Source organism: Lepisosteus platostomus, chromosome 10 (assembly GCF_059453375.1).
Source record: "Lepisosteus platostomus isolate fLepPlt1 chromosome 10, fLepPlt1.hap1, whole genome shotgun sequence".
In the NCBI taxonomy this organism is placed as follows: Eukaryota; Metazoa; Chordata; class Actinopteri; order Semionotiformes; family Lepisosteidae; genus Lepisosteus; species Lepisosteus platostomus.
The window spans coordinates 52,342,859-52,370,148 of NC_142620.1; the positions used below are offsets into that span (position 1 = coordinate 52,342,859).

Consider the following 27,290-nt stretch of genomic DNA (forward strand, 5'->3'; position numbering starts at 1 on the left):
CTGAAATATGCAGAGGTCTTTTTTCAACTTTCAGCTGTCGAGATTCTTAAGGAAGTGCTCGCCCGTTTGCACAATTTACACAGCAACCACAAAGACGCTTGTTGTCTACAGGCAACACCCGCTTTAAAGAGATGCTCAGTCTGGCGGCTTGAAATCAGCGATGGGCGAACAGGAGGACTCCAACTCTCGTTGATAAAAGGTGTGCGTGTGGGGAGGAATTTGTGCGTTTTGGGGGAAAAAAAATAGGAGGTTTCATGTCTCGGTGTTTTTACACAGTTAGAAACGCGAATTATGTTTTTTTATATATATAATTATGTACTATTAGAAAAAAAATACCAGGAGCTAACCACGTTTTTATTTTTATTTTGGGGGTAATTTAGCTACCTTCTCATGTTTTGAATGGTTGTCTCTCACGGGCGCAATTCCTTTTTTTTCTCTAAAACAGTTGGATTTGGATGACCTTATCGGCGGCGGCGGCACGTTTGAGCTTTTTGCAATTGAAGGAAAATTCTTAAATAATTCATTCGAGAAAATCCACGTGTTCGTAACAGAGGCCGGTTCTTTTTATTCTTTGACCAGATGTCCAGTTTATTTCCATTCCGCCCGTTATTCCCCTCAGCCATATCGCCCGGCTTCCTTCGCGACCGGCTCTAGACTTACCCAGGAAGGGGCAAGAGCGGACTGCCGGGGGGCGCCTCGGCTTTCTGAACTACCTGCCCAGAAGCACCGCGCTTACACACCTCCAGAACCGGATCGTTTCTGCTTTTAATAACGACCGATGCAATTAGGTGGCGAGTCTCCGGCTGTCTACGGGCTGTCTCGGGGAGAGGAAAAAAAAAACCGAACCGCCACCTGACAAGAAGGATTATGTGCGTTTCTTAAAGGAAAAGAAAATAACGCCAGTAGTAATAACCGTGCTTAAATAAGTTAGGAAATAGTTAATAAGATCTGTGAAGCATGGACAGTCAATTACACAGCGGTACCCAATGGAGCCTGCGGACTGACTCACTTCCTGTTTTGTGTCGAGTTAACTCTTCGCTCCCCGGCAGCCCCCCAGTCTGGCGAGGAAGAGCCCGCCTCCTGCGCTGCGATTGGCCGCAGCCGCAACTCCCGTGTCCGGGCGCCGCGGCGATTGGGCGGCCGGGCTGCCAGTTCGGAACGGGTTTCTGATTTGGCTCCCGAGCCTGGTAGATGTCAAAGGCTGAAGCGGTTCCCTTTGCCACATTATAACTAGTAGGGGATCTACAGCAAGCAAGCATGGCCACAGCTGCCTCGAATCCCTACAGCATTATCAGTTCCAACTCTATGGTTCACACAGATGCACCGGTCATGCAGCAAGGCAGTCCTTTCAGGAACCACCAGAAACTTCTCCAAAGTGAATACCTACAGGGGGTCCCCAGCAATGGGCACCCTCTTGGGCACCAGTGGGTGACCAGCTTAACCGAGGGGAGCCCCTGGGCAACGTCGTTAGCCGCCAGCCCTCTGGAGCAGCAGGACGTGAAACCGGGACGGGAGGATCTCCAACTCGGGGCGATCATTCATCACAGGTCTCCTCATGTCGCCCATCACTCGCCTCATACAAATCACCCAGGTGCGTGGGGAGCGACCGCGGCTCATAACTCATCCATAAACACCGGCGGACAACCTATCAACATCTACGCGCAGCCTGGCTTCACGGTCAACGGTATGCTGGAGCATGGCGGGCTGACGCCTCCCCCGGCATCGGGTCAGACCCAGAGCCTGCACCCGGGGCTGCGAGACACCCCGGAGCACGCCGAGATCGGCGCCCACCACTGCCACGACCACTCGGACGAGGAGACGCCGACCTCGGACGAGCTGGAGCAGTTCGCCAAGCAGTTCAAACAAAGGCGGATCAAGCTGGGGTTCACGCAGGCGGACGTGGGGCTGGCGCTGGGGACCCTGTACGGCAACGTCTTCTCCCAGACCACCATCTGCAGGTTTGAAGCCCTGCAGCTCAGCTTCAAGAACATGTGCAAACTGAAGCCCTTGTTGAACAAGTGGCTGGAGGAGGCGGACTCGTCCACGGGCAGCCCCAGCAGCATCGACAAGATCGCGGCGCAGGGGCGGAAAAGGAAGAAACGGACCTCGATCGAGGTGAGCGTGAAGGGAGTGCTGGAGACCCACTTTCTGAAATGCCCCAAGCCCGCCGCCCAGGAGATCTCCTCCTTGGCAGACAGCCTACAGCTGGAGAAAGAGGTGGTTCGCGTCTGGTTTTGTAACAGAAGACAAAAGGAGAAGAGGATGACCCCGCCGGGGGAGCCGCAGCAGCACGAGGTGTACTCGCACAGCGCGAGCACGGACAGCTCCTCGTGCCGCGATCTCTGACCGGCAGCCGGGCGCCGGGACTCACCCCGCGAGACTCTTCCACAGCAATGGGAATCTAGTGGCTTTTTCAATTAGGGGCTCTTCTCCTCCCCTCTTCCCGCTCCCTTGGTGGTACGACGGTAAATGAGTAGGGACACTGCGAAAGAAAATAAAAACAAAACCAAGTTTCCCTTTTATTTTTCCCCCTTTCCTATTCTCCAGCGTTTTTTGGGCAATACACCTTTGCAGACCAATGTTTGTGCGAGTCATGAACGGGACGCCGTTTAGAACAGCAGCAACGACGAAAACGTGTTTATTTTTCAATCGTTTCTACTGCAAGGATTTCGATACAGACGTGTGCCTCTGAATAACCTCCCAGCGCCTTGGTTATCACAACATCAGGTGAATCAGTCACAATTCACAGCCAAATCATTTGATTATTTTAGATCTCTATTTTTTTAATTTTGTCCGTGCGCTGCTCTGCCGTTAGACTCACAGAACTGTTTTTTTCCCTCTATCTACGCGCCTCTCACGGTGTTGAACCCACACGGAAGAATAATAGGGGGGAAAATGGATCATTTTGTGATTCGAATGTTTTTGTTTTCCCTGCACATTGCTGAGAGAATGAATTCCGTGCGCTGGTGGATACAAACCGCTTCCTCCTCACAGCAGTGTAATGTGAGCACGCAAGACACCTTGATACGGTTAGCTGTACTGTACAAACAACTTAGCGAGATTTAGCACCTGGATATTTTTAAATATATATTTTTTAGGTTCTGCGTTTCAGCATTACACGCACAAGAGCTGCGCAGTTGCTTTCTCACCTGAAGCATCGTGATCCTCGGTGTTCTTTTAAGGTTTACTACCCGGTTTAACACAGGAGAAATACAACAGCTCAAGGGTACCTACCAACGAAGCAACTTTTTTAAAAAAAATAAAACAATTATTTAAGAGAGCAATGCACAGGCGTGCAATGTTTTATGGTTCTTCACGGAAAACGAAAAAAGGGATTAGCAGTCCGATAGTATACTCGACCATATTACTGTGTTAAACATTTGGCATTAAAAACAGAACCATAAGATAATTCCCAATACGAAAACGTTGTGTGCCATTATATATTATTTTATTGTACACGCTCAATATCTAAAGTTTTGTAATCTTTAATGTTCCAGCTTTTGATTTGTCTTTAATATTTCTTCCAATATTTCCTATTGTACAGTTTTGTATAATAAACTTTTTTGAAGTTATTAATTTAAACAAAGACCGTTTAGTTTATTCATGCACTTAGTGATGTAAAATAAACGCTATTTTCATTAAAAGTTGAAGTTTTCAGCAATTTTATTCCAAATACTACGGCAGTTCCAGCGATTATTTATTTTCAGTATAAACCTTGTATTATGTTTTGGAAACGAAATGTAAAACCGTTAAAATATGTATGTTGGAATAATAAAAATCGAACTTGTTGTTACATTTTGGGGTGTCCGTTTTTAGTTGAGGGTTTATTGGCAATATATATTTTATTTGTTGTATGAAAAAGGTCAAACCCGTTTAAATAAATGTTTTTTTTTTAAGAAATTAAAACTGTTTGGGGACTTTTCGTATACAGACGATTTAGATAAATATCGAGCTTTATTGTTGAAGTGCTTTAATTATCACGGCACTGAACCTATTTTTATAGGGCAATTTAAGTGGACTTTTAACTGGATTAATATCAATATTCTGCGGCTTCCTCTGTTTTTTTCGGCGTTTTCTTATTAGAGACAGGATTGCTTGTTCCCAAATCGCGGTCGGAGTAACGTGTCATTCTGTATTTTTAAAGGAATCAGGGTAGCGCAGATAAACCTTGAGCAACGTTCTACAGACGATAGATTTGTGCAAATGTATGTTTAAAAGGCTTATATCTAGTGTTTTTATGCCTAAATGAATTTCCTCTACTTATGTACCACAGATGTTATGGTAAAAAGATAATCATCGGATCGTAATGTTTCCCGAGGCTGGTACTGTATGTTGGTGAATTCCTGCGTTATTTTTCTGGGTATATAAGCTATGAAACGCATACACTCACACACCGAAAATGCTGAAAACAACCGTGTTCAAACAAGAACGTTTTAGGTGTTAACAAAATAACATCTGTATGAGGGCAACATAGGGTATTTGATCCTGACAAAATAAACGGCGTTAACCTGAAATAATAGAACAATAACGTTTATATAATTCACGGTAAAAATAAAATAAAATAAAATCTCACACTCGTACAAAACACAATTAAACCGGTCGTTGCTTTTTTTCCCCCTTTTCATTCTGCCGTTTGGAGAATGCAGAGAAAAAAGATTGACACTCCACCAGGAAGGGCGAATTTAACGTTAAAAGCCGCGTCTAGAATTCTCCTTCCGAGGGGCGCACCGGGCCCGACTGTCTGTTATCGGAAACGCCGGTCGAACACATTCCTGAAGCCTTTCCCTCTTCCAGAGCGCACGTTTCAGGCAAAGGGACACCCTGCGACCGCGGCTCACGCAGGCCTGCGTGGGTGGGGGAGAAAATACTTCTGGTGTAGTTTATTACATGAAAGTATGCGAAGAAAGGACATGTCAATGTGAACTAGTACCTCAGCGTTAACGGCTAAATGAAACCGCCAGCGAATGCCTGCGCAGTTTTTGTGCGGCACCTTCTCGGATGCTCGTCTCTACATTCGGTATAAGGGCAGGACTGGGATCGCCAGAGCCCGGCGTTTTTACAGGCTACGCGCGGGTTTTCCACGGAAAATAAGCGCGCTTCTCGTGGCGTCTGTGCAGTCCGAGCGAGGCCAGACGGGGGGCCACCCGGCGCGTGTGCGTCCTTCAGCAGTCTCGCTCACGCGTGGAAAAGGCCTGCACCGCAAGAGGCACGGCAACACAGCCCCGCTTAGCAGTATGCCGATACTCCGGGCTTCTACCGCACAGGGCCGGCGGCGGCTGAACGGTCACTGCGGCCGTCGAGCCCACCGGAGACAGCGGGATGCTCACCCCCAAGGCCGCGGCGTGACAAGGCCCACGCCTGTCCTCTCGCCCAGGCCCGACACTGGCGTCCTGCAGCCGCGCGAACACAAAGCCCGTGGTCCGAAAGTAAATACCGGCCGATACAGTATTTCAACTGCTCGTAAAACACGCGCTTATCCGCCATGCGCATATAAACTAAATGCAGTGCAGTACAGAAACTACAGCAGCTCTCTGCGCGGATCCACGTCTAACCTGAGTCTTTTTACCACAATAGTTACACCCTTTGCGTACTTTGTATCGACTCCCAGTAATTCAATAATAATAACGACTATAAAAACAATTATAACAACAATACTAATAATAATACTAATAATAGCAATGTTCCCCAATTACAGCACTGAGCAGCAAATATTTCCAAAATGAGACATGGAAGGGGAATTGTGTTCTGGGGGTCATAAAGGTGACAGATTACACAGGCCGAAAAGGCGACAAAATAATAGCACCTTAAAACACTGACAGTTTCTGCTCAAGAAGGATACTACTGTACTTGCTATTAAAGTACCTTTTATTCCGCAGCACACGGGTGTACGTGTCTCGGGGTCTGTCGGCCGGCAGGGACCGGGGCAGACAGAGATACAGCGCCTGTCTCGCGTGGTGTGTCGCCTGCGCCCGTCCTCTCGCGCCTTGAAGCCGCAGGAAGCGGCCCCACATCAACACATACAGACTAGTACACTATAAATTATGTATGAGCTTCAGAACTCGGCATCTTGCACAGCTAAAGGTTTCTCAGAACGACTCGCTCACTATATATATAAATGGATATAGGCACTACTCTTTTTTTCAGTTCCGATGCACGCATTGGAAATGTTCAAGCTTTTGAAAATAAGGCACCCCTTATTATTTATTTCACGTGGAGACGGTGTCGGTCAGAGCCGAAGGCGCGCGTGAGCCGGGCCGGGCCGGGCCTGCGGAAAGCAGGGGTCGCCAGGCGGAGCGGAACGCGGAGCGGAAGGGGCTCGGGCCCTGCCTCGAGACCGGGCCCTGACTGGAATACTAATATTCCGGATAATGTATGCACTGGCGCGAGCCGCCGCCGCCGCCGCCGCCGCACAGGCCCGCGCGCGCTCGGCCGCAAGCGGGAGCGAGACGGAGACAGGGGCACCAGGGACCTGACCCGCTTCGAGAACACCTCGAGACTCGCCCCCCCCGTCGCCCGCCTTGCGGTAGCCCCGCGTTCGCCCGGGATGTTTTCTAAAGAATGCACCCGAGTCACAGGGGGCATGAATGGCGAGACTGCGTAGCCGCATCAGAAGCACGGTGACAACCGTAGTTCTATCATGTGAATATGCAAGCTGCTTTTATTGATAAAGACTCCACCTGACCACCCGAGTCCTAGGAGATTTCTTCGCCGTTTAAGGAAAAACCGTGCCCGCGTTAGGCGGGGTCCTATACCCTTCCTCAGCCATGAATCGCAAACTTTCAATCTCCCATCCCTATCGCCACGGCGATGCTGGCTGTAGGGGATAAGGTCTCAGTTTCGGCCCCAAACACCAAGAAAGAGACAACACGCTCGCTACCAATCATCTGGGATAGGCCTGGCTTCATCACCAAATGCAATGGCCTAGGAACCAGATGAGGTTTAGACCCGTTGTCCCCCGGCCCTCCATCCCTCTAACTTATTTTCATCCCTCCTGTACCGGCTCCTGACGCTGTCGTCTGGCAATACAGCAGATTCAGAGTCGCGGGCAAGCCTGCCTATAGCGCCCAGAGGTGTTGTCTCTACAGCAGCGACCACGTGAAGCCTAACAGTCTCCCTTCACTTTTTCACACTCCACCCCAAACTTCTCAACCCACGGTACCATTTCATTCACGCTCTCGGGATCTCTCTTGCTTCTGGAGAAGGGGGGAACTACCCCAGCCGCGCACTTCTCCAGGTTAAATGAGCTCGGTTTCGGCCGCGGCCATAAAATTAATGGTTTCGCAGCCTGCTCACTCGAGGACGTGAGGCCGTTAACATTTCACAGCGCTCCCCCGTCTCCCAGTTCTCCAGCGCCGGTGACATTTTAAGTTAAGAGACCCGCCACTGCAGGATCTACCTTCCAGAAGGTCAACAGGAGGCAATTTAAATAAGGAAGCGGCTCTCGGGCGTCGATTCCTTTCGCGTCTCGGCCGTTTAACCCCTGGCCGTGCAGCCCCCCGTCACAGCCACTAGGTGTCGCCACACACAGCCCTGGTCTCAAGGCGGACACGCTGTGGCGGTGGGCTTTACCAGCCGGTCGCCACATGACTCGTCAATTTCGAGTGCCTGCGTCGCTACGTCCACATGGAGAATTTTCGTTAGTCGCAAATAACAAGAAACCGCACGTATAACCAGCTTGGCAGAAAAAATGTAACTTTTTTTTTTAAAAGAGCGCCAAACATTGTGAAGCGGTACCAATTCGGTATACATAATGCATGGTGGTAATAATTTCTTAATTTAACTCTACATATAAAAAGAAAAGGGCAATGCAGTCCCATTACACGGCCTTCATCCCGGACAGGAAATACTCTTCTACTGAGGGGGAAGAGAGCGCACGGCTGGTGCCGAGGTCTGGGTTGAGAAATCACGTCATATATTTCTCCGATAAATACATGCCAACATAAAAGTTTTCAACGGGGAACTCAAGCGCTTAAAATAAATACCTTAAACTATTTTTAAAAAAAAACCAAAACAGCCCGAAATACTTCTGTAAAGGGTAGCCGATGAGGTCAACAGAGCCAGAATTTCCTGCTCATTTCACACTCACTGATTAGAGGCACTGAAAAGAAGAAAAAAAAAAAACCATGATCGAGCCTGGAGAAAATTACATGTAGCAAAAATCACAAATGACAGGCGAAAACTAATATACTTATACCAACCAACATCTGAACATTTCACATGACGCACCACGTTTTAATACATGTTAAGAAATGTCTAAGAGCTTTGGAGTAGACCTAGAAAACATCACGGTACAGCAAGACAAACCCTAGTGCCTAAACCCACGCGGTGCCCTTTAAAGACCCCTATAGAAATGCCCACAAACACGTGTCTACAGGTGCCTATAACCCGCCTATGGGGGAATTCCTGTAGGGGCTGAGAATGCCCGGGACGCTCACGTGTTTACAGTTTCTGTACACGAAACGCATTGGGTTCATTCAACCTGTGGGTCTGTTCAGCTACACTGCGGCAACGCGAATCTGTGCGACAATGGAAAACGTTCGCTTGTAAAATAAATATTTCCAAAAAGCGGGCGGAGGAGCTGGCCGGGGGATAACCGAGGAGCCGATCGCGCCGATGAGCGCGGAGGACGAACTTCACTTCTTGACGGCCACAGCGGCGGAGCCTCACAATGATGCAAATTAAAAATTACCGCACTGAAAAGCCTGTGGAAAATTGAGCCTTTTGAGTCCCTCCGGTTTGGACATACTGCATTTATCTCCTCGTTAATGTCCATGGTCTCCTCTGTACATAAATATTCATCCTGTGAAATTTACAAAATTATTCATGGATGTTTGGCGACATTGTGTTCGTGTCGAGCAGAATTGCACTTAACGGGAGCATTGACACAACCGCTGAAGAATAAGACAGCACCGCGCAATGTTTTTTTTTTTTAATCTTCTCTTTGAAGAATTCATTGTCTTAAAATTTCACCGGAGGAAAATTCGGATGCAACCATAGAAAATAAATTAATAACATTCTATTTCTTCTTCGGGTATAGAAGATCAACTTCGCATTTTTAATTCTTTGAGCAATCCTACAGGGGATTCACGTCCAGTCTCCCGGTGTCAGTCTGAAATGAAACAACAGACTAACCTACAAAGCACTGAAGTAACTCGACCGTCTAGAAAGCAGCAGCGGGATCGTCCGGTACCCCCGTGCCCGTGGCACAAGTGTCACGCTTTCAGGATGCTCAGCTGAGTAGGGCCCTGCAGGACAAAAAATGGCCAGAACACAACTGTTGCACGCGTGCTCCGTTGTGTGCTTGGTGTTGTGTCAGTGGGAGTTTAATGCAGTTATAAAGGGTTGTAATACTGGGGGATTCATTCAGTTCTAACAGGGTGGTAATACTGGAGCTGTCCGCGTGCAAGCAGAGCCTCCACGAGCTCCCGGACTGCAGTTTTGTAATTTATTAAAACTCTTCATTGGTACCATTAGGCAGGAGCAGCTTGTCTGTTGCCTAATTTGACATGAAAACAACAGATAGAGTCGTTACAGGGACACAAGCGATCTCTGGGGCACCACAAATGATCACAATATTGCTCTGTTGCCTGAGCAGCGGCCACAACCTCTGTACCTTGTTATAAGGTTTCCAACCTCACCCGGTCTGGCTCAGATAAACATAAATATTTTTTCAATTTGTTCCTGCCTCCTGATATAAGCTTTAATATCAAACACATGGGCTGCAGCGCTGCAGAAGGAGCTGTTCCGAGTTCGGAAATACTGGGGACTTAGGCTGACTTACGGCAAGAAAAAAAAAACAGCTTTGCATTACTTGCAAAAAAAAAAAACAGAATCCAATAATCAGATAGTGGGATTGAAGCATGCAATTGACTGGAGGACCTGTGGAGAGGTACCTGCCTCTCTGAAAGAACATCTCTTATAAGGACCCACTGTGGGGGAAGGGGGAGGGGGGGCTGGAGAGAGCAACTCTTGATAAGATTAATTGTGTTACCTAAATCAATTTCACGTTTACGATTCACTTAAGTTCAGGGTAGTACACTCAACAGGCATCTTGCGATCGGAGAAAACTGACTGCTGGCAGGTGGGTGTTGAGCAGGCAGTGTGTCGAGAGAGCAGCTCAGTGTTAAGGGTGTGTTAAGTCTGCCAGGCTGCAGTGTGTCGAGAGAGCAGCTCAGTGTTAACGGTGCGTTAAGGAAGCTGGGCCGTATAGTGTCGAGAGAGCAGCTCAGTGTTAAGGTGTGTTAAAGGCACTGGGCCACAGTGTGTCGAGAGAGCAGCTCAGTGTTAAGGTGTGTTAAAGGCACTGGGCCACAGTGTGTCGAGAGAGCAGCTCAGTGTTAAGGTGTGTTAAAGGCACTGGGCCACAGTGTGTCGAGAGAGCAGCTCAGTGTTAAGGGCACTGGGCCGCAGTGTGTTGAGAGAGCAGCTCAGTGTTAAGGGCACTGGGCCGCAGTGTGTTGAGAGAGCAGCTCAGTTCTAAGGGTGTGTTAAGGGTGCTGGGCCGCAGTGTGTTGAGAGAGCAGCTCAGTGTTAAGGGTGTGTTAAGGGCACTGCACCGCCGTGTTTGCCCATGGTCAGCTGATCACTGTTAGAATTGTTTGCAGGGTGTCAGAGTAGCCCAGCTCACCTCTTGATCCACAGGCTTGCACATGCAGCGAGGCAGCAGGGTAGCTGTCAGCTCGACTTCAGAGCAGCACCTCTTCTGCTGAAAGTAAAAGCATCAGCATTTTAGCCTGCTCACAGTGCCCAGTATTTTTGGACATGGATCAACTGGGATTTTGGTAGCTGCCTCAAGTGATGGCTAGAGAGCTCAGATGAGGCAGCTGCTGAAATCACTATTGCATAAACTAGGGAGCTGGGGAGCTACCCGTAACTTGCCAATGGTATCACTCCCAACAGAAAAGGAGCAGCACCCAACCCACAACAGTTGCACACAAATACCAGTTACGTTACCACACTGGTGCATGCACAACCGCTGGAGTCTGGAGCAGCGCCAGGGAGAAAGCTCGGATCTACAGCGGGGCCAGCAGCACCAATGCCTAAGCCAGAAGAATGTAACCCCCCCCCCCCCCCCCGTTGGAAAAGATGAACTCCAGCTCCAGAGGTCTACCCACCCTACTGGAGCAGCGCAACGTCAACTTCAATCAGTTCCCCACGGTCGCTTTGCAACTGGCACAGCTCGTCATTCGTGGGACTGCCGTTGCAGCAGCAGCAGCAGCAGCTCTGGCCCGCAGTGGTCATTGAGAAATCCTGAACAGTGCAACAACCTGGCCCAGTCACTTTCACAAGCAGCCTGTGCCCTGAGAGCGTGCGCCGTCAAAGACGAGCGGCTCGGATCTTGGGTAAAGTGTCGCAGCAGATCCCCTTTTCCAGAGGGAGAATCTATTACAGTATAGAAAGCTTCTGCCGGCTGCGGTTTTTCCAAGAGGAAAAAGGAGCTCCCCTTAGGCTACAAAAAATGTAGAAGAAAAATACAATAGAAATTAAAAGCAGTATTAAAAGAAAGGTTCAAACTGCATTAATAATGGCTTACACTCAGCCCAGGCATTTACTCTCCACTTAAGCCTCGACAAGCGCTAATATATGAGAGAAAGGAGAATATTTACCGCAAAGGAAGAAATCTTTTTTAACTAAATGACTACCTCAATGATATCTTCATCTGAGACAGTGGGTTGATCAGTCTCTGTCCTATATGTTCCACATTAACTCATTATCTATGCTGCTCAGTCCATTAATTCTGCTAGTTTTATTAGCCAAGTGTTGTGCCTGTTCCTGTACCAGTGACAAGCATTTCGAAAAGCTAATCTGACAGCTAATGACTTCATTAAGTGTGGCGCACTAATTGGCTTACTTCAGGGGCCTGCAGTTAATTGGAATAAATAAATTCACACCTGAGCATGGTTTCACCCCAGTAACAGAGTATCAAATTAGAAGAAAAAAAAAACAGATCTTGAAAAGCATGCTACTTTCAGGAAAACCAAAAACTTAAAAAAAATAATAATTGTGACAGGACACATTGAAGACATTAGAGGTAATTAATGTTCTGAGTACAAAACAAAGAATACTGTGGCAATCTAATTAGTGGTATGTTTACCTCTCTGCGGTGATGTCAGCCTGGCTTTGTGCTCTCTAATTTAATTGAGTTGACAACGAGACAAAAAAATAAACACATGGCTCCCGACGACAACCTGTGCCTTCCTTTCTTCTGTGATATTTACTCTAGCCAGCCCGTGTATGAAGAGGCTGAAAATCAAAACCAAAAAAAAATACACTTTACTACATGCAGCTGGTATAGGAGTTAAACCTCTGTGAAAGGCAACTTCCACCACTTCATCGCTGCCTAAAATCCAGTCCTCCAGGTCTTAAAACCGTCATTTTAGCAGACAGTACTGTAATGTAGTGGTTAGCCCTGCTGCGGCACAGCTCCAGGGTTCACGAGCTTGATTCCAGCTTTGGGTGCCTGTCTGTGTGGAGCTTGCATGTTCTCCTCAGGTTTGTGCCAGGTGACCCCTTATTTTTTTTCTTCTCTCTCACCCATCCAATGACACGCAGCTGAAGTGTGACCGGTTACTGTAAACGGTCCGTGCTGAGAACCTAAACAGATGAGCACAGACCGGACCTGTGTAGGACCTGACCTGACCGCATCCTAAATTTACTCTTCGAAGACAGAGACAAACACCATTATTGAGAAATAACTGAGGGGATAACCTGATCAGAAACAGCCATTATGCCACGTGGAGAAATATTTTAATGCAGGCACGAATGATCACCTCTAAACACCCACTCATGGTAGTAATAGTGACCAGGGCTGTACTCGGACTACAACACACTCCTGAAAATCAGCTTGGATTCAGAGTGCAATGGGGGAGACACCTCGTGTGTCCCTTCTTGGGTGTTCTCCGGGGAAAAAAAGGCCTTTTTATATAGGGAATTAAAATGGATAACGATGGGACAGGACCACAGGGATCCCTGCATGAATGGCTTTAACTTGCTACGTCTTATGGCTGGCAGGAGCCGAGCCGATCACAATGCCCGCTGCTTTAAAGCCAAGCAATCGCTGCTTCCTGCCCATTATAATAATCAATTGTATTTGTATAGTGCTTTTCACCCCCAAGAGATCCCAAAGGCACCAAGAGAGTGATTTACAGGGTCTCGCTTCATCCAGCACTGAAGTACAGTTCCTCTGCAATGTGTAAATATACGGTATAACCCTCACACTTCTATAGCACTTTTCTGGACACTCCACTCAAAGAGATTACAGGTAATGGGGATCCCCTCCACCACCACCAGTGCGCAGCCCCACCTGAGTGATGTGACAGCAGCCAGAGTGCGCCAAAACGCTCACCACACACCAGCTCTCAGTGGGGAGGAGAACAGAGTTCAGAGATGGGGATTAATAGGAGGCCTAACTGGTAAAGATCAGAGGGGAATTTGGCCAGGACACCAGGAATAACCCTCCTACTCTTTTCAAGAAACGCCCTGGGATCATTAATGACCACAGAGAGTCAGGACCTCGGTTTTCTAAAGGACGGTGCATTTTTTTAGTTTAGTGTCCCCATCACTCTACTGGGGCATTAGGACCCACACAGACTGCAGGGTGAGCGCCCCCTACTGGGCCCATTAACACCTCTTCCAGCAGCAACCTTAGCTGTAGAGCTATTATAGGTGCTATATAGAGACGTATAGCCATGATTGACAACAGGATATATCTAACGCCTCAGGGCTCTGTGCTGTGAGGCACCGCCCACTGCTGCTATTTTACCAGTCTCTTCAGTCTTGAAACTGACCAAAGGAATGGAAATAAGCTTGAACTGTATTTTGAACCACTTCAGATTGCACAGCAGAAGAGCCTGCAGGTTCGTATGACAATACTGGGATTTTTCACACTGGTTAACTTGTCTTCCCCCCCAAACATGGGCTGAAAATGAGTTAAAAAAATGAGCTTTTTCTGCTTCCTTGGGTCAGCTGGTAAGACCTTGTTAAAACCCGAACTGCTGTACAGGAAGATCCCTCCACCCGTCCCTGATCCGCCACCTTTGTCGAAGCCCTGTTTTGTGAAGCTTTCTCCTCACATCTCAATGACACTCAAAGTCACAGGCAGCTGTGGTGGGAACAGAGGGCTCCAGCACAGCAGGCAGCAGAGAGCTCGTGGTGCATCAGCCAGGCTGCTGGCAGCACAGCCCTCACGAGCGGCGCAACACTGCCACCTGGAGCCCGAGGGGCTGCAACTGCACAGGACAGCACAGCGCAGGGGAGGCAAGGGCCAGTGTTGTGAACTGTCTGCGAGAGAGAGAGAGAAAATTAACTACGAACAGCATGTTCTTTTAATTAAAACTGTGCTTCAGGCGCTCAAGTGCTTCTGAGCTTCAATCAAGAGGTTTCATGGATGGAGCAGATCCCCAGGAAAGGCTGGAGCATCTGCAGGGTTACAGTGCAGAAATACACACCACAGGGGTATCCGAACTGCCCAGTCCCACCAGAGAAGTTACCTGCAGGCTGAGGCGACTGCAGCGCATAAAGCACATCTCCCCTCACTGGGAGATGGTTTCTTCTACACTGCTGTCGCCCACCTGCACTCACAGCCACTTGACTTCAAAGACATGTACACTGCAAGTCAACTGGAAAGCTCAGCGGAGTACAACAGAGAGGGGGAGACTCCAGACCACCCACTGACTGAAATGGAAAGATACAAGCCCCTCGAAAGAAAATCAGATACGAGATGTTTTGCAAACATTTTACTGCCAAGTGTTCTCATGAAAATAATAAAAATAATAATAAACTTTATTTTATATAGCACCTTTAAAGGTGGCTTCTCAAAGCGCTTTACAGGATGACAACAACAATAAATAAGAATACAACAATAAACAAGAAGAATACACAAGATAAGACACAATTACAATATACAATTACAATAGAGGAGACCAGGGTTGGTGGTACTTAGAAGAGCAGAGGGGTGAAGAATGGAACCAGTGAAGTCAAGGCTTTTCTGAAGAAGAGGGTTTTGAGTCAGGATTTGAAGGAGTTTTGAGAAGGTGACTCTCTGAAATCCTTGGGCAAAGAGTTCCAGAGCTTGGGGGCATAACAGGAGAAGGTCCCGTCACCCATACAATGTAGACGGGCTTGGGGGACAGGAAGGAGGGCAGAATTTGAAGAGCGGAGGTTGCGAGGTGGGGAGTAGGGCGATAATGGTTCAGAATGTTCCCCCACTTGCAAGCAACCACAGATGCACAGTCTGTAAGCAGGCTGATGACACCAGTAACGCAGGACAGCACGGTCTACTTCAGCCCCTTCAGTGCAAAGTGTCTTACTGCAGGGGTGTCCAACCCAGGTCTTGCAAGGTCTGAGTCTGCAGGTTTTCCTTCACACTTGGAGCTTCAGCCGGGCTTTGATGTGGGCTGTCCTCAGAACTCTCCCAGACCAGATGATCCCAAGCCCTGCGCAAATTCCAGTGTTTTTCCCCAAACACATTCTTGCCATTTAATACAGATTTCCATAAGGAATCAAAACGTTGCCATGTTTTCTTTATTATTTACAATTCTCCATGGGCCAAGCCAATTCTCTACTTGTTTTTTCCCCCCAGTGATAAATAACACAACGCAACCACTGAATATACATAAGCTGTAAACACATTTCAGTTTTTTTTTCCCCGATAGCCTTTTTCCTAACCGCCTACATTTTTGTTCCTATATAAATCCCCTCCGTACAACTGAAGTACTTGAAGTAATTGAAAACAAACACATCTTTCCGTGTCGCGGTCATCAAAAACACTTGAACTGCCTTCGCAGTTCCAGAGCAAGCAGGAACATCTTGCGAGTCTGTGGGACACGCGTCCCCTTCCAAACAACAAAACAAATGCAGAATAAAATGCTGTCAGAATCAACTCAAAAATAAAGCTAGTGGGAGAGTAGGCGTCTACAGAGATCTAAAAGCTGCTGGTAAACCTGTACGTGGTTGTCCGTATTTATAGCATTCCAACTTTAAAATGCATTTTTTTCAATCGCGTACCCCCAAAGGGAATTAAGAACTTGGGGTTAAACAGAAGGCCTCACAGTACGTGATCTTACCTGCCGCTGTTCCTCTACGGCCGCTCGCCGTTTCGGGATCAATGGAGATGACTTCCGAGGCGAAGCAAGTCGAACGATTTTTCCACTCAAGCTGCTCCTCATTTAAGTTACCGTCCCCCCCGTTACAGCTTTGTTGAACTTTTCATTGGGACACCAACTTTAAATTTTACTCTCGTCAAAGTCTTTCAGACATACCTGTAGCACATAAAAAACCAACAACAACAAAGAAGCTAATTAACGAATTAAAGACACGACTCTTCCCGCCATTACGGAGAGGGAGGGGAGAGACAAAAGTGTCTTCGGTTATTCGATTGGCTCTTTCCGTCCAGTTCCATATACCTCGCACTATGATTGGATAATACGATTTCCCACTGTCCAATCACCGATCGATTTATTGTTAGTGGGGGCGGGCTACTTGCGCCACCCAACGTTGTTCATGCGGTAATTTTGAACCTCCTTTTTCAAACTAGCTGCGTTATTTTAAGGTTTGTGTGCGATTTTTGAGCACCCCCCTTAAGGCTTGAATAGACAACCCGGTTTCGACAGGCGTGTGTGGGCACGGCTGTCCGTCTTGTCGCGATTTTGCCAAAACCCGAATGGAGAGCACCTGTCTTCCGAGTCAGTGTTTAATTAGGGGAGCGGCTAAATGAACCAGTAATTGGGGGAAAATAGAAACTTTCGACCGTCCAGCACGAAAGACGTTGCTGGTCTCGATTTAACCACAACTTTTTTTTAAGCAACGCTGAATATGTGTGGTGCGTCTGCGGGAACACGGGACTTGGTTGATGTGGGTGACCCCTTCGTTGACTCCAAACCTCCGTGGCCTCGGATTACTCTGAATCGGCAAACACGCTTCTGTCCTTTTACATGTTTATATTGAAGTGCAATCGGTTTGATGTAACTAGAGGGAAATTGATGTTTTAGCGCCCCTCTTCGGCCAGCTTCCGATTTTAATATCCAATTGTGATACGTGTAATGTATTTTGATACGAAAATGACTCCCGGTAGATTCCTGTCGGCGGCAGTATTGAGTCATAATCTACTAAAAATTAAAGTGTTCAATTTCAAGTCCGGAGAGAGTTTTTTTTTTTGCGATAGCACTGTTTCTTTTATTTTTATCTCATTTGTTTTTAACAAGTCCCTTAAGGAGGTTTACCATAATGATTTGCTGCAAATAAAAACAAATGGGCTAGTTCCGAATTGATATATTTGCAAACTTTAAACACACACACAGCTGCTGGGTACCTAATCACGAAACCCCCCACCGATTTCCATCACCACAAGCAAGGTAAAAATAACTAAAAGAACATTAAGTATAGCGTCTTTCACGTCACAGTCCTTTGTCAAGTCGCTTCACAATAAAACGCCCCAGTCCTGGTTCTGGAGGGGCGGCGTGTCGGGTTTCCCATGTCTCGTTACAGCACCAGAAGCCGAAGAGCCGGGAGAAGCTGAGAAATGCGTCTAATTAAGCCAATAACGAGCTTATTCAGGTCACTGCGATCCCGTGGACAAGGACTGGGAGACCCCTGATCTAGTGCTACCCTAAATCCATCTCCTGACCTTCAGGTCAAACGATAAGCCGAGCTCACCGCTTTAAAGAGCGATCACTAACATCGGCATCCTGTGAGCTCTAACGCAGTAACATAGTACGTGCCCAACAAGTCTTTTAAGAAATTGTGCTTGTCGATCTACCGGCGGTCCCGATCAGGTTTTGGAGAAAGAGGCGAGCGAGCTTTCGCTCCATGGCTCGTCTTGAACGAGCTGACAGTGGTCACGACCACGCAAAGGAAAGACACGATTGCCACACTAGAGGAGCTAACAAAATGACAGAAAAAACGCTCCAGGATAAGCGTCATTTTCCCCCCGGGTATCCCAATCGCTCCGTTTTTAATCGGCTCAAGTGAACACTTCGAAAATCTTCAAAGAGGTTTTTCTGTGCGATCTTAAACTGAAACTTTAATTCTTTATATAAGACTAGCAAGGTCTTCTCCTTCTGCATCTGTGTGCCTGCGATCCAGAGATGCAGGATTACTGATTAATACTACCTGTATGACAGTCACGCCGCAAGGATTAATATATACACTAAATAACCATGGTGTGGGCTTAACATATCCCAGGAAGAGTATTGCGCTTAGCTGTTCCAGAAAGTCCTCTTCAGCGGAGACCATAAACACATAAACGGCCAACCCCCGGCCCGCTGGCAAGGGGCCAAGCGAGGGAGAGAAGAGGACGAGAGGGAGAGAGGGGCTCTCCAGTCTCCACGAACACCGGGGCGAGCAGGAGATCGGACAGCCTCCCCGCCACGCACACGCACGCGTACGCGCCGGGACGGCAGCGCCATGGGGCCCCCAAGTCCCAGCGAGGAAGAGGAGGAGAGTTTAGAGCCGACCCGGGACGGCCCGGCCGCCTGCACCTTCGAGCAGATCCTGGACGCCATCGGGCACTTCGGGGCATACCAGAAGCGGGTCTACCTGGCCCTGTGCTCCCTGACCGTGCCCAGCGCCTGGTACACGCTGTCGCAGGTCTTCCTGTGCGCGCTGCCCGACTATCACTGCAAGGTAGGACACAGCGCCGCGGGACGAGCGTGAGCCTGGTATTGGCGTGTCGAGTACTTCTACCGCTACCGCCAGGGCTGGTGAAGTCGCTTCTTAGCTCTCCCCTGGCGTGTGCGGCGCAGCGGGGCTGGGGAGCGCCGCCAGGCGGAAGCTGCAGGCGTGGACGTGGGTCCCTTCCTGTCCGCGGAGCGCGCTGGGCCCACGTGCGAAGAGGAGCACTGCACACGCAAGCCATGGATTTGACTTGTTAATATTAACAACAACAACAACAACAACAACAAGGGCACGTCCACCACCAATTCTGGTTAATAATGAAAAGAAGAGTGTTTAAGAACGCCATGCACAGAGTAATAAACGTAATTCCTAAGAAGCAAAAACAACTTTCTCAGAAGATATTGATATGCCACACTTGACATAACAATCACAAAGGGGGAACGTTTTCTTAGTGATTTGTTTGGCTGGTTTTATTTTAGCACCTGTATCAACTCACTGACAGGCTGTATTTATTGTTTTTAAATCTGGAGTTCACAGTGCCTCCTCAATAAGTCACCAATTCTCTGCCATCAGGCAGTGAGTTCTTCACAATAATAACAAACCTTTGGTCTTCCTGGCACACAAACAGCATTACCCTGCAGCCTGCCCTCGTCACACCTCTGGCAACTGGTTACATTTTACACACCCTAATTCAAACCTTCAAGCCCTTCTCAGCTGGGTCCCAGTCCAGTTAGCGGTACTGGTCAGCTGCGTGTGAAGACGGGGAGCACCTGTATGTCACTAATCAATTCATCATGTAGCCTGTTCAGTGAGGAGAACTCTCCGCCTGGGCTCCTGGGCCTGCAGGTGGAACCAGTCAGATTCCAGGTCCCAAAGAGCTCCGAAACGAGCAAATCACCTGCACTACTGAGCACATTGACATGGCTCTAGATCTCCAGAAGGTGGTTAACGTCTCCACACTAGGAGCTGATTCTGGTCTGTGGTGGAGAGACGCAGGCCTTAATCATACGCAAAATTAAAGTCTTGTTCAAAAGCCTGGTTTTCTTCGGGTGTTGTGTTGAATCAGGGCTGCTGGATCCACAGGTTTTCAGTTCAGCTTAACAGCCCCTCCCAGCTCTCCAGGTGCTGCTGCTTTAAAGAGACCTGGAAAACCCCCAGAGCCACCTGCCCCCAGGATGAGAATGTCACCATCCAGACAAAGGTCCCTAGAGAAGCAGCAGCATGTGATTGTACACCTGTTCAGGTGTCTGCCATCTTACCTCAGGCATGCAGTTGATCCACTGTTGTTGCTTTATTTTGTTAGGAAACATCACATTCCATAGATCAGGCAGACCAGGATGTGAAGGAGGGAGTCTAACTTGACTCCTATAGGTGGCCAGTGATAGGTCAGCACATTGATGTGTAGACGTATTTTACTTGATTATTTTACTTGGCAATCGAAGACACTTTGGCTTTAGAAACCCTACTGTCAAGGTGATCACCAGAAATGCAATAGTGTGCTGAAATTCCCAGGTTGGATTACAACACCCTCGCTGGTTTGAATAAAGTCTGTTGTGCAGAAATGTGTGCAGTGACGTTAATTATTTTCTATCAAGCCAGAAAGATTCAAGACGTGTCTCACGCACAGTGTTCTCAATAGGGATTTCTTGTCTTTAGCGTGAGACACGGTGTTGGGTCCCCCTACTGGAGGAAATCAGAAATGCACCAGGATGACTCGAGAACAGCGTGCTCAGTTATTCCGACCCCAGCAGCCAATCACACAACTGAGCTGATTTTTTCTTTTCACAGGCCTGACTAAATTAAAGATGGAGTTATTTACAGAATATCTCGGAGCCAGTTTAGAAGCACATGCAAAGGAACAGGTAAAGTAGTTCAGGTGGGTAGCTGCATCACCTTGGCCTACTGCCCCATCTTTCTCACACCTGAAGAAGGCTCTACGGCCGAAATGTTGTGTTTTCTTTCTTCTCTTTTCAGCATGGAATAAACCTATTACTTGTTCCGGAACAGGTAAAGGTTTATTCCATGCTGCAAGGGAAAGAAAAGAAAAAAACAACATTTGTGGAGCCTTCCAGCAAGAAACAAAACCTTTACCTGTTTCCTTGCAGCCTACGCGTGCTGATGCAGCTCCCTACTTGAGCGTCTTGCACATATGCAGTTATTTAGACCAATCCAGTGAAACAAAATTCAGACACCGGACACCCCTGCGCTACCAGAAAAGACGGGGCTGGCCCTCTTTGAAGTCGTTGTCCTGATATAAATTGCGCGGCACCGAGCCTCCATTTCCATGGCGGGATAAACCGGTGCCTTCATTGTCCGATGTGTGGTTCCGTCGCTCTAGGTGCAGGCTGACGAGATCTCGTTGTTCCCCGGAATCACAAACATGAGTGAAGAGCGTCTGTGGAACATCACCGTCCCACAAGACTCCTCCCGCCTGGGAAAATACTCCTGGAGCGAGTGTCACCAATACGACATTGCGCAGGTAACCGACCCAAGCCTGGCTCCCTGTCTCCCAGACTGTTTCCCTCTTCATGTGCATCGAGTTTTCTGTGATGTCTTCTCTTCGCACCCCCCTGCATTTACCTTCTCCCGGGTCCTGGAGAGGCTAAGCTGGTGGAAGTGCTCACACAGAGTACAGGGTGATTCCTATGGTCAAGGTGTGGTTGGTTTGAGCCTGGGTTATGTCCAGAGCTGACTGTACCCAGGATTCCCCAGGTAGTCACACACAACTGGCACTGTGATGGTCAACAAGATCAAGAGCTGGCGATTCTAAACTGAGTGGACGTTAAGTTCTATTATTGCGGATTTTTACAGTTTTATACTTATAAGGGTTATGAATCTCCTCCCTTTCCTGTTTTTCTTTCTGAAACGCAGGTCAATTTATCTTTCAGTCCAGAGGAGTGGGCTGATCCGGCCAGCAACAATTATTCCCTGGTGCCCTGTCAGTCTTGGTACTATGACAAGTCAGTGTACTTCAGCACCGTGGCGACTGAGGTAAGGTGCAGTACACCTTCCAGAGGATGCTGACCCTTGCATGTTCCAGGAATAATTAACGGCAGCTATCCGTTTGGTGGACACACAGTGGAATTTCCTAGCCAACCACTCATTAAAACTACTGTAACGACTTGTTAATGATTTTTCTGATGCAAACTGGCCTTTCAGAGCTCTGCTACAGTCGTGTCATGTGCTCTACCCCTGTGCTTTAACTTCCACGTATGTCAGAGGTTCCCCGCCTGGGTCTGAAGACCCCCATGCCTGATGAGTTTCATTCCAGCTGAGCTCTCGGCCACATTGACCCAACAAGAGGGCAGGTTTCCACTCTGGAGCTGGTTCCTGTTCCTGAACCAGTTGGGAGTTGTCCTCTTAACTCACGCTTTGAATGCAACTGTGAAATCTCTAACTTTTGAGCCAGAAAAATAAAACTGTTCCAGTCAAGCAGCTTGCTGGTTCAATTAATGATTCGATTGATTAAAACATTAAAACGCAGCATACGCGGGGGTCTGCAGTCCAGAATGGGGGGGGGACCCCCTGCCTTATGCATTCAGATGCCAGAGCCCTTAACCCTGCTGGAAATAGACTCTGCAGCAGCAGGCATGCTTTGCAAGACGAAAGGGTCTTGTTAGTGTCTATTGGCTTTGTGAGAAAAGGGGAAAAGCGCAAAGAGGAAATCCGCTTCCTGACACCCGTGGGGATGGGGAGAGTTCAGTGCGTCCCTTCTCTCCCGCAGTGGGACCTGGTGTGTGAGCGCAAGTGGATGAGACAGCTGGACACGGCCTTCTTCATGGCCGGGTGTTTGGTGGGAAGCAGTCCGCTGGGGTGGCTGTCCGACAGGTGAGCCGGTGCGTTTCTTCCTGCTCCTGCAGGGACAAATCACAGCCGCGGCTCTGCAGCTCAGGGGGAGAGCAGGCTGCGCAGATGCCGAGCCTAATGGCTCGGCGGGCAGTGTGGTTTCTGTGTAGGGAGCCGGGGGCAGGAAAGCACCCGCGTACGCCAACTGCCCAGACCACGGCAGGGAGAGCGCGGGGTTTTGGGCTGGGCCTGGAATCCTCTCGAGCCCTCGCAGGAGGATCCGATTGGAACTAGTCTTCCACTGGCTCGAGCACCACGCTGGTCTGTAGGCCACGCTAGCCCCAAGTCACACCGCCCGTCGGTTCACAAGTTTGTAGATGTTCGTGTGTGTGTGTGGTTAGCATCCAGTAGCTGTTTTTGTTCAGATTTCAGTCTTGCACCGCACCTTGAACCCCTCAGGCTTTCCCAGACCTGCAGGCTCTGGCGGACAGTATGCTAGTGTTTCACGTGATCACAGAGCAGTCTGCGCCGTTGGGCTCCGAGGGGGTGCACGGGGGCAGGGCTCTGGCTCCGAGGGGGCGTGCGGGGAGCGGGGGGCGGGGCTCTGGCTCCAAGGGGGTGCGCAGGGGGCGGGGCTCTGGCGCCGAGGAGGCATGTGGGGGCGTGGTTATGGCTCTGAAGGGGGCGGGGCTATGGCTCCTAGGGTGGCGTGTGGGGAGTGGGGGGCGGGGCTCTGGCTCCGAGGGGGCGCCGGGCTGTCTCCCTGAGCCCCCAACGCCCGTGTCCCCGCAGGTTCGGCCGGAGGAAGGTGATCCTGCTGGGGTCGCTGCTGCTCAGCCTGCTGACCCTGGGGACGGCGCTCTCGCCAGGGTTCGAGTTCTTCATCGCCACGCGCTTCCTGGTGGGGCTCCTGTCACTGGGCATCTTCAACGTCACCTACACGCTGGGTGAGACGCCGCGGGGGCCGGGGCGCAGGGTCACGAGGGAAGTCCTTTCATGTGCCTCACATCAAGCCAGCAGGGACCCCTCGTTGACGTTCACCTCTGTGTGGGCACAGAACTCTGGGCTGTTACACTTTCTGGGGCAGCGAATGGGCTGTGAATGAGTGTCTCCCAGCAGGATCTTTAACAGACAGAAGGCCCCAGCCGTGCGGTTGAACCGATACCCTGGCTTCTTTCGAGAGACAGCTGGATGAGACCCTGGGATCAATTATCTATTAACTACCAACTACCTCCTCTCGCTTGTAAGATTTTTATGTTCTTAGGGTGTTTCTTCAGCAGCGACAATCAGACAGGTGTGATCCTAGCTGCAGGACACTGTGAGTTTCTGTAGTCTTTCATCCGAAGTTAGGAAAACCACCTCTGAGAACACAGACGGAGAGATTAGTGCGATCACGGCCGTCAGAGGTGAGATGAGAAACAGGGGGCTTGGAGAGATCGTTCTCTGAGATGGCCTGGCCTTCCTTGTCCCTCCTCCTGCAGGGATGGAGTTCGTGGGCCCAACTCAGAAGCGCGTGCCTGGGGTGCTCCTGACCTTGTCCTTCATTCTGGGCCACGTGCTGCTGACGGGGCTGGCCTACTGGGTGAAGGGCTGGAGGATGATTCAGCTGACCATCGCTCTGGTCTCCATGGCTTCTGTGCTGTGCTGCTGGTGCGTGTGGCTCCCTGGCCCCTGGCCGCCACTCTCCTTCCCTTCTGCTCGTCTAGTTCTAAGGCCTCTGAGCAACAGTCGGCCACTTGAAATGTATTGTGCTTCTCAAATCCACCTTCGCTTATCCCTCTCCTAGACGGCTTTACCTCTCATTCCAGTCTGCCATCAGTCGATGGAAACTTTGCTTAAAACAGCAGAAGACGGTGATGGGGCTACCAGTACCCAGGTTCTTCTTGTAGGACCTGCGTTTAACAGTTCTGCTACCTCTCCCTTCTCCCTGAAATCCCCCCGTGGCCCCAGGATCCTGCCGGAGTCTGCTCGCTGGCTCATCCTGCAGGGCCGGGCCGCGGAGGCCACCGCCATCGTGAGAAAGGCGGCCCGAGTCAACAGGGCCGCCCTGCCGGCCGCCATCACCCTGATCGGCAGCCCGAGCCACAAGGTAGGCCAGCCGCCCTGCAGACACATAATCAGGGCACCAGCAATCATGGCAGCACCGAGCAGCCGGGGGAGCAGGGAAGGGCCTCAGCAACATTCCCACTGTTGTACGGCAATACACAGCAAAGCTTCTACTGCTGGTAATGGTGCCCAATAAGGAAACGAAGGCTAGATATTGTAGGTGCATTATTAACTCTTGCAAGCGTACAGTTCAATAGTTTTCAGTATTGAAACAGTTCAGTAGTTTTCGCGGTCCACTCACGCCGCCTGGCCAGTTACAGAGGATGCACCGGCCCAGGCCAGCTGTGGAGAGGATATCGAGGAGCTCTCTGCAGCGCTGGGCTGAGCCAGCGTCTTTGTCTGCGCAGCACCCCAGCTCTGAGGAGCAGAAGCGCACAGCGCTGGACCTGCTGAGAAAACCGAACCTGCGCAGGAACACAGTCGTCCTGTGCATCAACTGGTACGTCCTGGGCCGCCGCGTCGGGTCACTTAGGATCCGCAGTAACCAGGCCAAGAAACAGCCTGGCCTGCATTCTTCAAGAAGGTCCCGCTAAAACATGCAGATAACCTGATTATACATATTACACAAAGACTAAAGACATACTGGAGAGAGAGAGGAGATTTGTGACCCGCAGTATGTAACCTTGGATGAGGAAGTGTACCCAATTTTCAGTATAAAATGCTCCTCCAGGCTCTTGCTTGCTCGACCGCACAGGTTTTCCATCTGCTGCGCCTACTACGGCCTGCTCCTCAACACCCAGAACCTGGCCGGGAACTTGTACATCAACTTCCTGCTGATGGGTCTGTGTGAAGTGCCGGCGCAGGTGGGCCTGGCGCTCCTGTTGGACCGGATCAAGAGGAAGTCCCTCCTGCTGGCCTCCCAGCTGCTGGGCGGCGGCGCGTGCCTGGCCGCTGCCTGCTTCGCCTGGCACGGTGAGCACCCCCCCCGGCTGTCGGCCACTGCACAGCCCACCCGTCTCACGCGGAGCAGAAATCCTGAAGCAACCCTGTAGCAGTGGATGGAGGCGCGACAGTCTTGTGTGGCGGACAGGCGAGCCTGAGTCGTCAGTGTGGCACCTGTGCATCCGTTCTGAATCTGTCCTGAGCTCTGCAGATCAGCGACACTTTAAGCCCCTCTAGTGATGCCAGGTGCCTTCCTGACATGTGAGAGCTTTTCCCAGTGATTGCACCTCTGTACAGTAGACTTCCAGGCTCAGAATTCCAGCCGGCCACAGCAGATGTATTTCTTCCTGATGGTTTTGACCACAAAATAATATGTACTTATAGCCCCCCGATTTCCAAACCCATTTCTTTTTTTAATTCAGTGAGAGGGTTTAAAAGTGCAGGACGTGCTGCGCCCCCCCCCCACCTCCCCTCCAAATAGCTGCCCCCTCTACAGCCATGGAGAGAAGAACCATTTCTCTTCTTGCTTACCTCAGGAAATAAAACACACAGCTGACGATAACTTAAAAAGCTGGGAAGCAGGGCTGTCTTGGTTCTGTGGCCAGCAGGAAAATACAGTATACTGCACACACAGCGCTCCCGCCTTGCGTGTCAGGTTAGTGCTGGGCAGCAATAAAGCACCAGGGCTGCAGGTCCATGGGCTTGAGGTCTAATCTGCTTGACTGCTGTTCTTCCAGAGATGGGCTGGCCAACAGTGGGATCTTGCCTGGCCGGACAGTTCCTGATCTCCTCGTCCTTCACCTGCATCTTGCTCTACACAGTGGAGATCTTGCCGACAGCGGTCAGGTAACAGCGGTCTAAGGCCAGAGCTCCCTGTGAGGAGCGCCCTGGCTCACCTGCCTCACTCAGGTGCACCTGCGCTCCTGGCCAATGGAGTGGGACCAGGTTTCCAAGCTGAGATCCGAGTCCAGCTTATACCGAAGTCGGAGAATTCTTTGAATTTCGTTGTTTCGATATAACTTTTTCTGCTTTGTAGCTCGATGCTCGAGAGCATTATTGAAGGTCTGGTTGATTCTAAAAACATCTATTTAAAAAAAACAGCGAGGGGTTTTGTGGAAGAGCTTTTCAGTACTGAATCTGTTACAGTTCCTCATCGACCAGCACGTCCTCTTGTGTGTTCGGCAGGAGCACAGGGGTGGGGCTGTGCAACACCTTCGGGAGGCTGGGCTGTATCGCTTGCCCCTGGGTCATCTTCATGGCCGACGCCTGGAAGCCCGCCCCCTTTGTCCTGTTCGGCACCATGGCGACGGGGGCGAGCCTCTTGGTACTGCGGCTGCCCGAGACCCTGGGCCGGAAGCTGCCCGAGACCCTGGAGGACGGGGAGAAGCTCTAGGAGGTGGGCGTCCAGTGTCCTGGTCCCCGAAGCGCGCCGCGTCCGCTTCGTCACCAGCCGAGCTCCCGGTCAGTAGCGTTACTGCTCCAGAAGCCCGCGCTGAGCTTCACGGAACCGCTGATGTCACAAGAGTTTTTTTTCCTGCAAGGTCAATGAAGACTGGACAGGGCTAGAGATCATTCCCATTCCAGATGCTGGGTTTCTGAACCCCTTTCACGCAGGAGTAACAGGTTGATTTAATTTGTGGGAAATTTAACTGGCCGAGCCCGTGCTGCAGGACGATTGCCATGTTTGATGTTTGACGCAGTGCATTTCCCACTTTTGCCCAGACATTAATAATTGTTCATCTACAGCTGTTTGCCAGTATTGCAAGAGTTACCACACGAACAACAAGAGTGCTTCTGCAATTATCAGCTGCAGGACAAACTGTTGATCTTACACATTAAAAAGGTTTAATGATTGTTTTGTTAAATATTGTTTTAAGAAAACGCTCCTGCTATGTGACTGGGCT

The 27,290-nt window shown here is 49.7% G+C and overlaps 2 protein-coding genes and 1 long non-coding RNA gene across 6 annotated transcripts in view; 2 read left to right on the forward strand and 1 right to left on the reverse strand.

Annotated features, from left to right (window-relative positions):
• The window catches only part of LOC148653998 (uncharacterized), a 43,123-nt gene extending 26,744 nt beyond the window's left edge, over positions 1–16,379 (reverse strand). The window contains exons 1-3 of one of the 3 annotated variants that reach the window (XR_015924908.1): positions 16,065–16,379; positions 12,095–12,243; positions 10,628–10,705 (exon numbers count right to left, since the gene is read on the reverse strand). This is a non-coding gene — a long non-coding RNA (uncharacterized LOC148653998). The remainder of the gene's footprint in view (positions 1–10,627; positions 10,706–12,094; positions 12,244–16,064) is intronic. The other 2 variants (XR_015924911.1, XR_015924909.1) reach the window with 2 other exon arrangements.
• Positions 106–3,793, forward strand: LOC148653999 (POU domain, class 3, transcription factor 4). The gene is made up of 2 exons (XM_088597136.1): positions 106–199; positions 446–3,793. The coding sequence occupies exon 2, from the start codon at positions 1,258–1,260 to the stop codon at positions 2,344–2,346; it is 1,089 nt and encodes a 362-aa protein (XP_088453262.1). The 5' UTR covers positions 106–199; positions 446–1,257; the 3' UTR covers positions 2,347–3,793.
• Positions 16,380–18,179: 1,800 nt separating the features above from the next.
• LOC148654000 (organic cation transporter protein-like) lies at positions 18,180–27,240 on the forward strand. Of its 2 annotated transcripts, none has more exons than XM_088597142.1 (11): positions 18,180–18,621; positions 20,951–21,091; positions 21,484–21,603; positions 22,337–22,440; positions 23,191–23,345; positions 23,880–24,048; positions 24,349–24,487; positions 24,852–24,943; positions 25,199–25,416; positions 26,124–26,232; positions 26,572–27,240. In XM_088597142.1, the coding sequence occupies exons 1-11, from the start codon at positions 18,403–18,405 to the stop codon at positions 26,777–26,779; spliced, it is 1,674 nt and encodes a 557-aa protein (XP_088453268.1). In that variant the 5' UTR covers positions 18,180–18,402; the 3' UTR covers positions 26,780–27,240. The 2 variants fall into 2 exon arrangements, with proteins under 2 accessions (XP_088453268.1, XP_088453269.1); XM_088597143.1 differs by lacking the exon at positions 18,180–18,621 and adding an exon at positions 20,408–20,488.
• Positions 27,241–27,290: the final 50 nt, after the last annotated feature.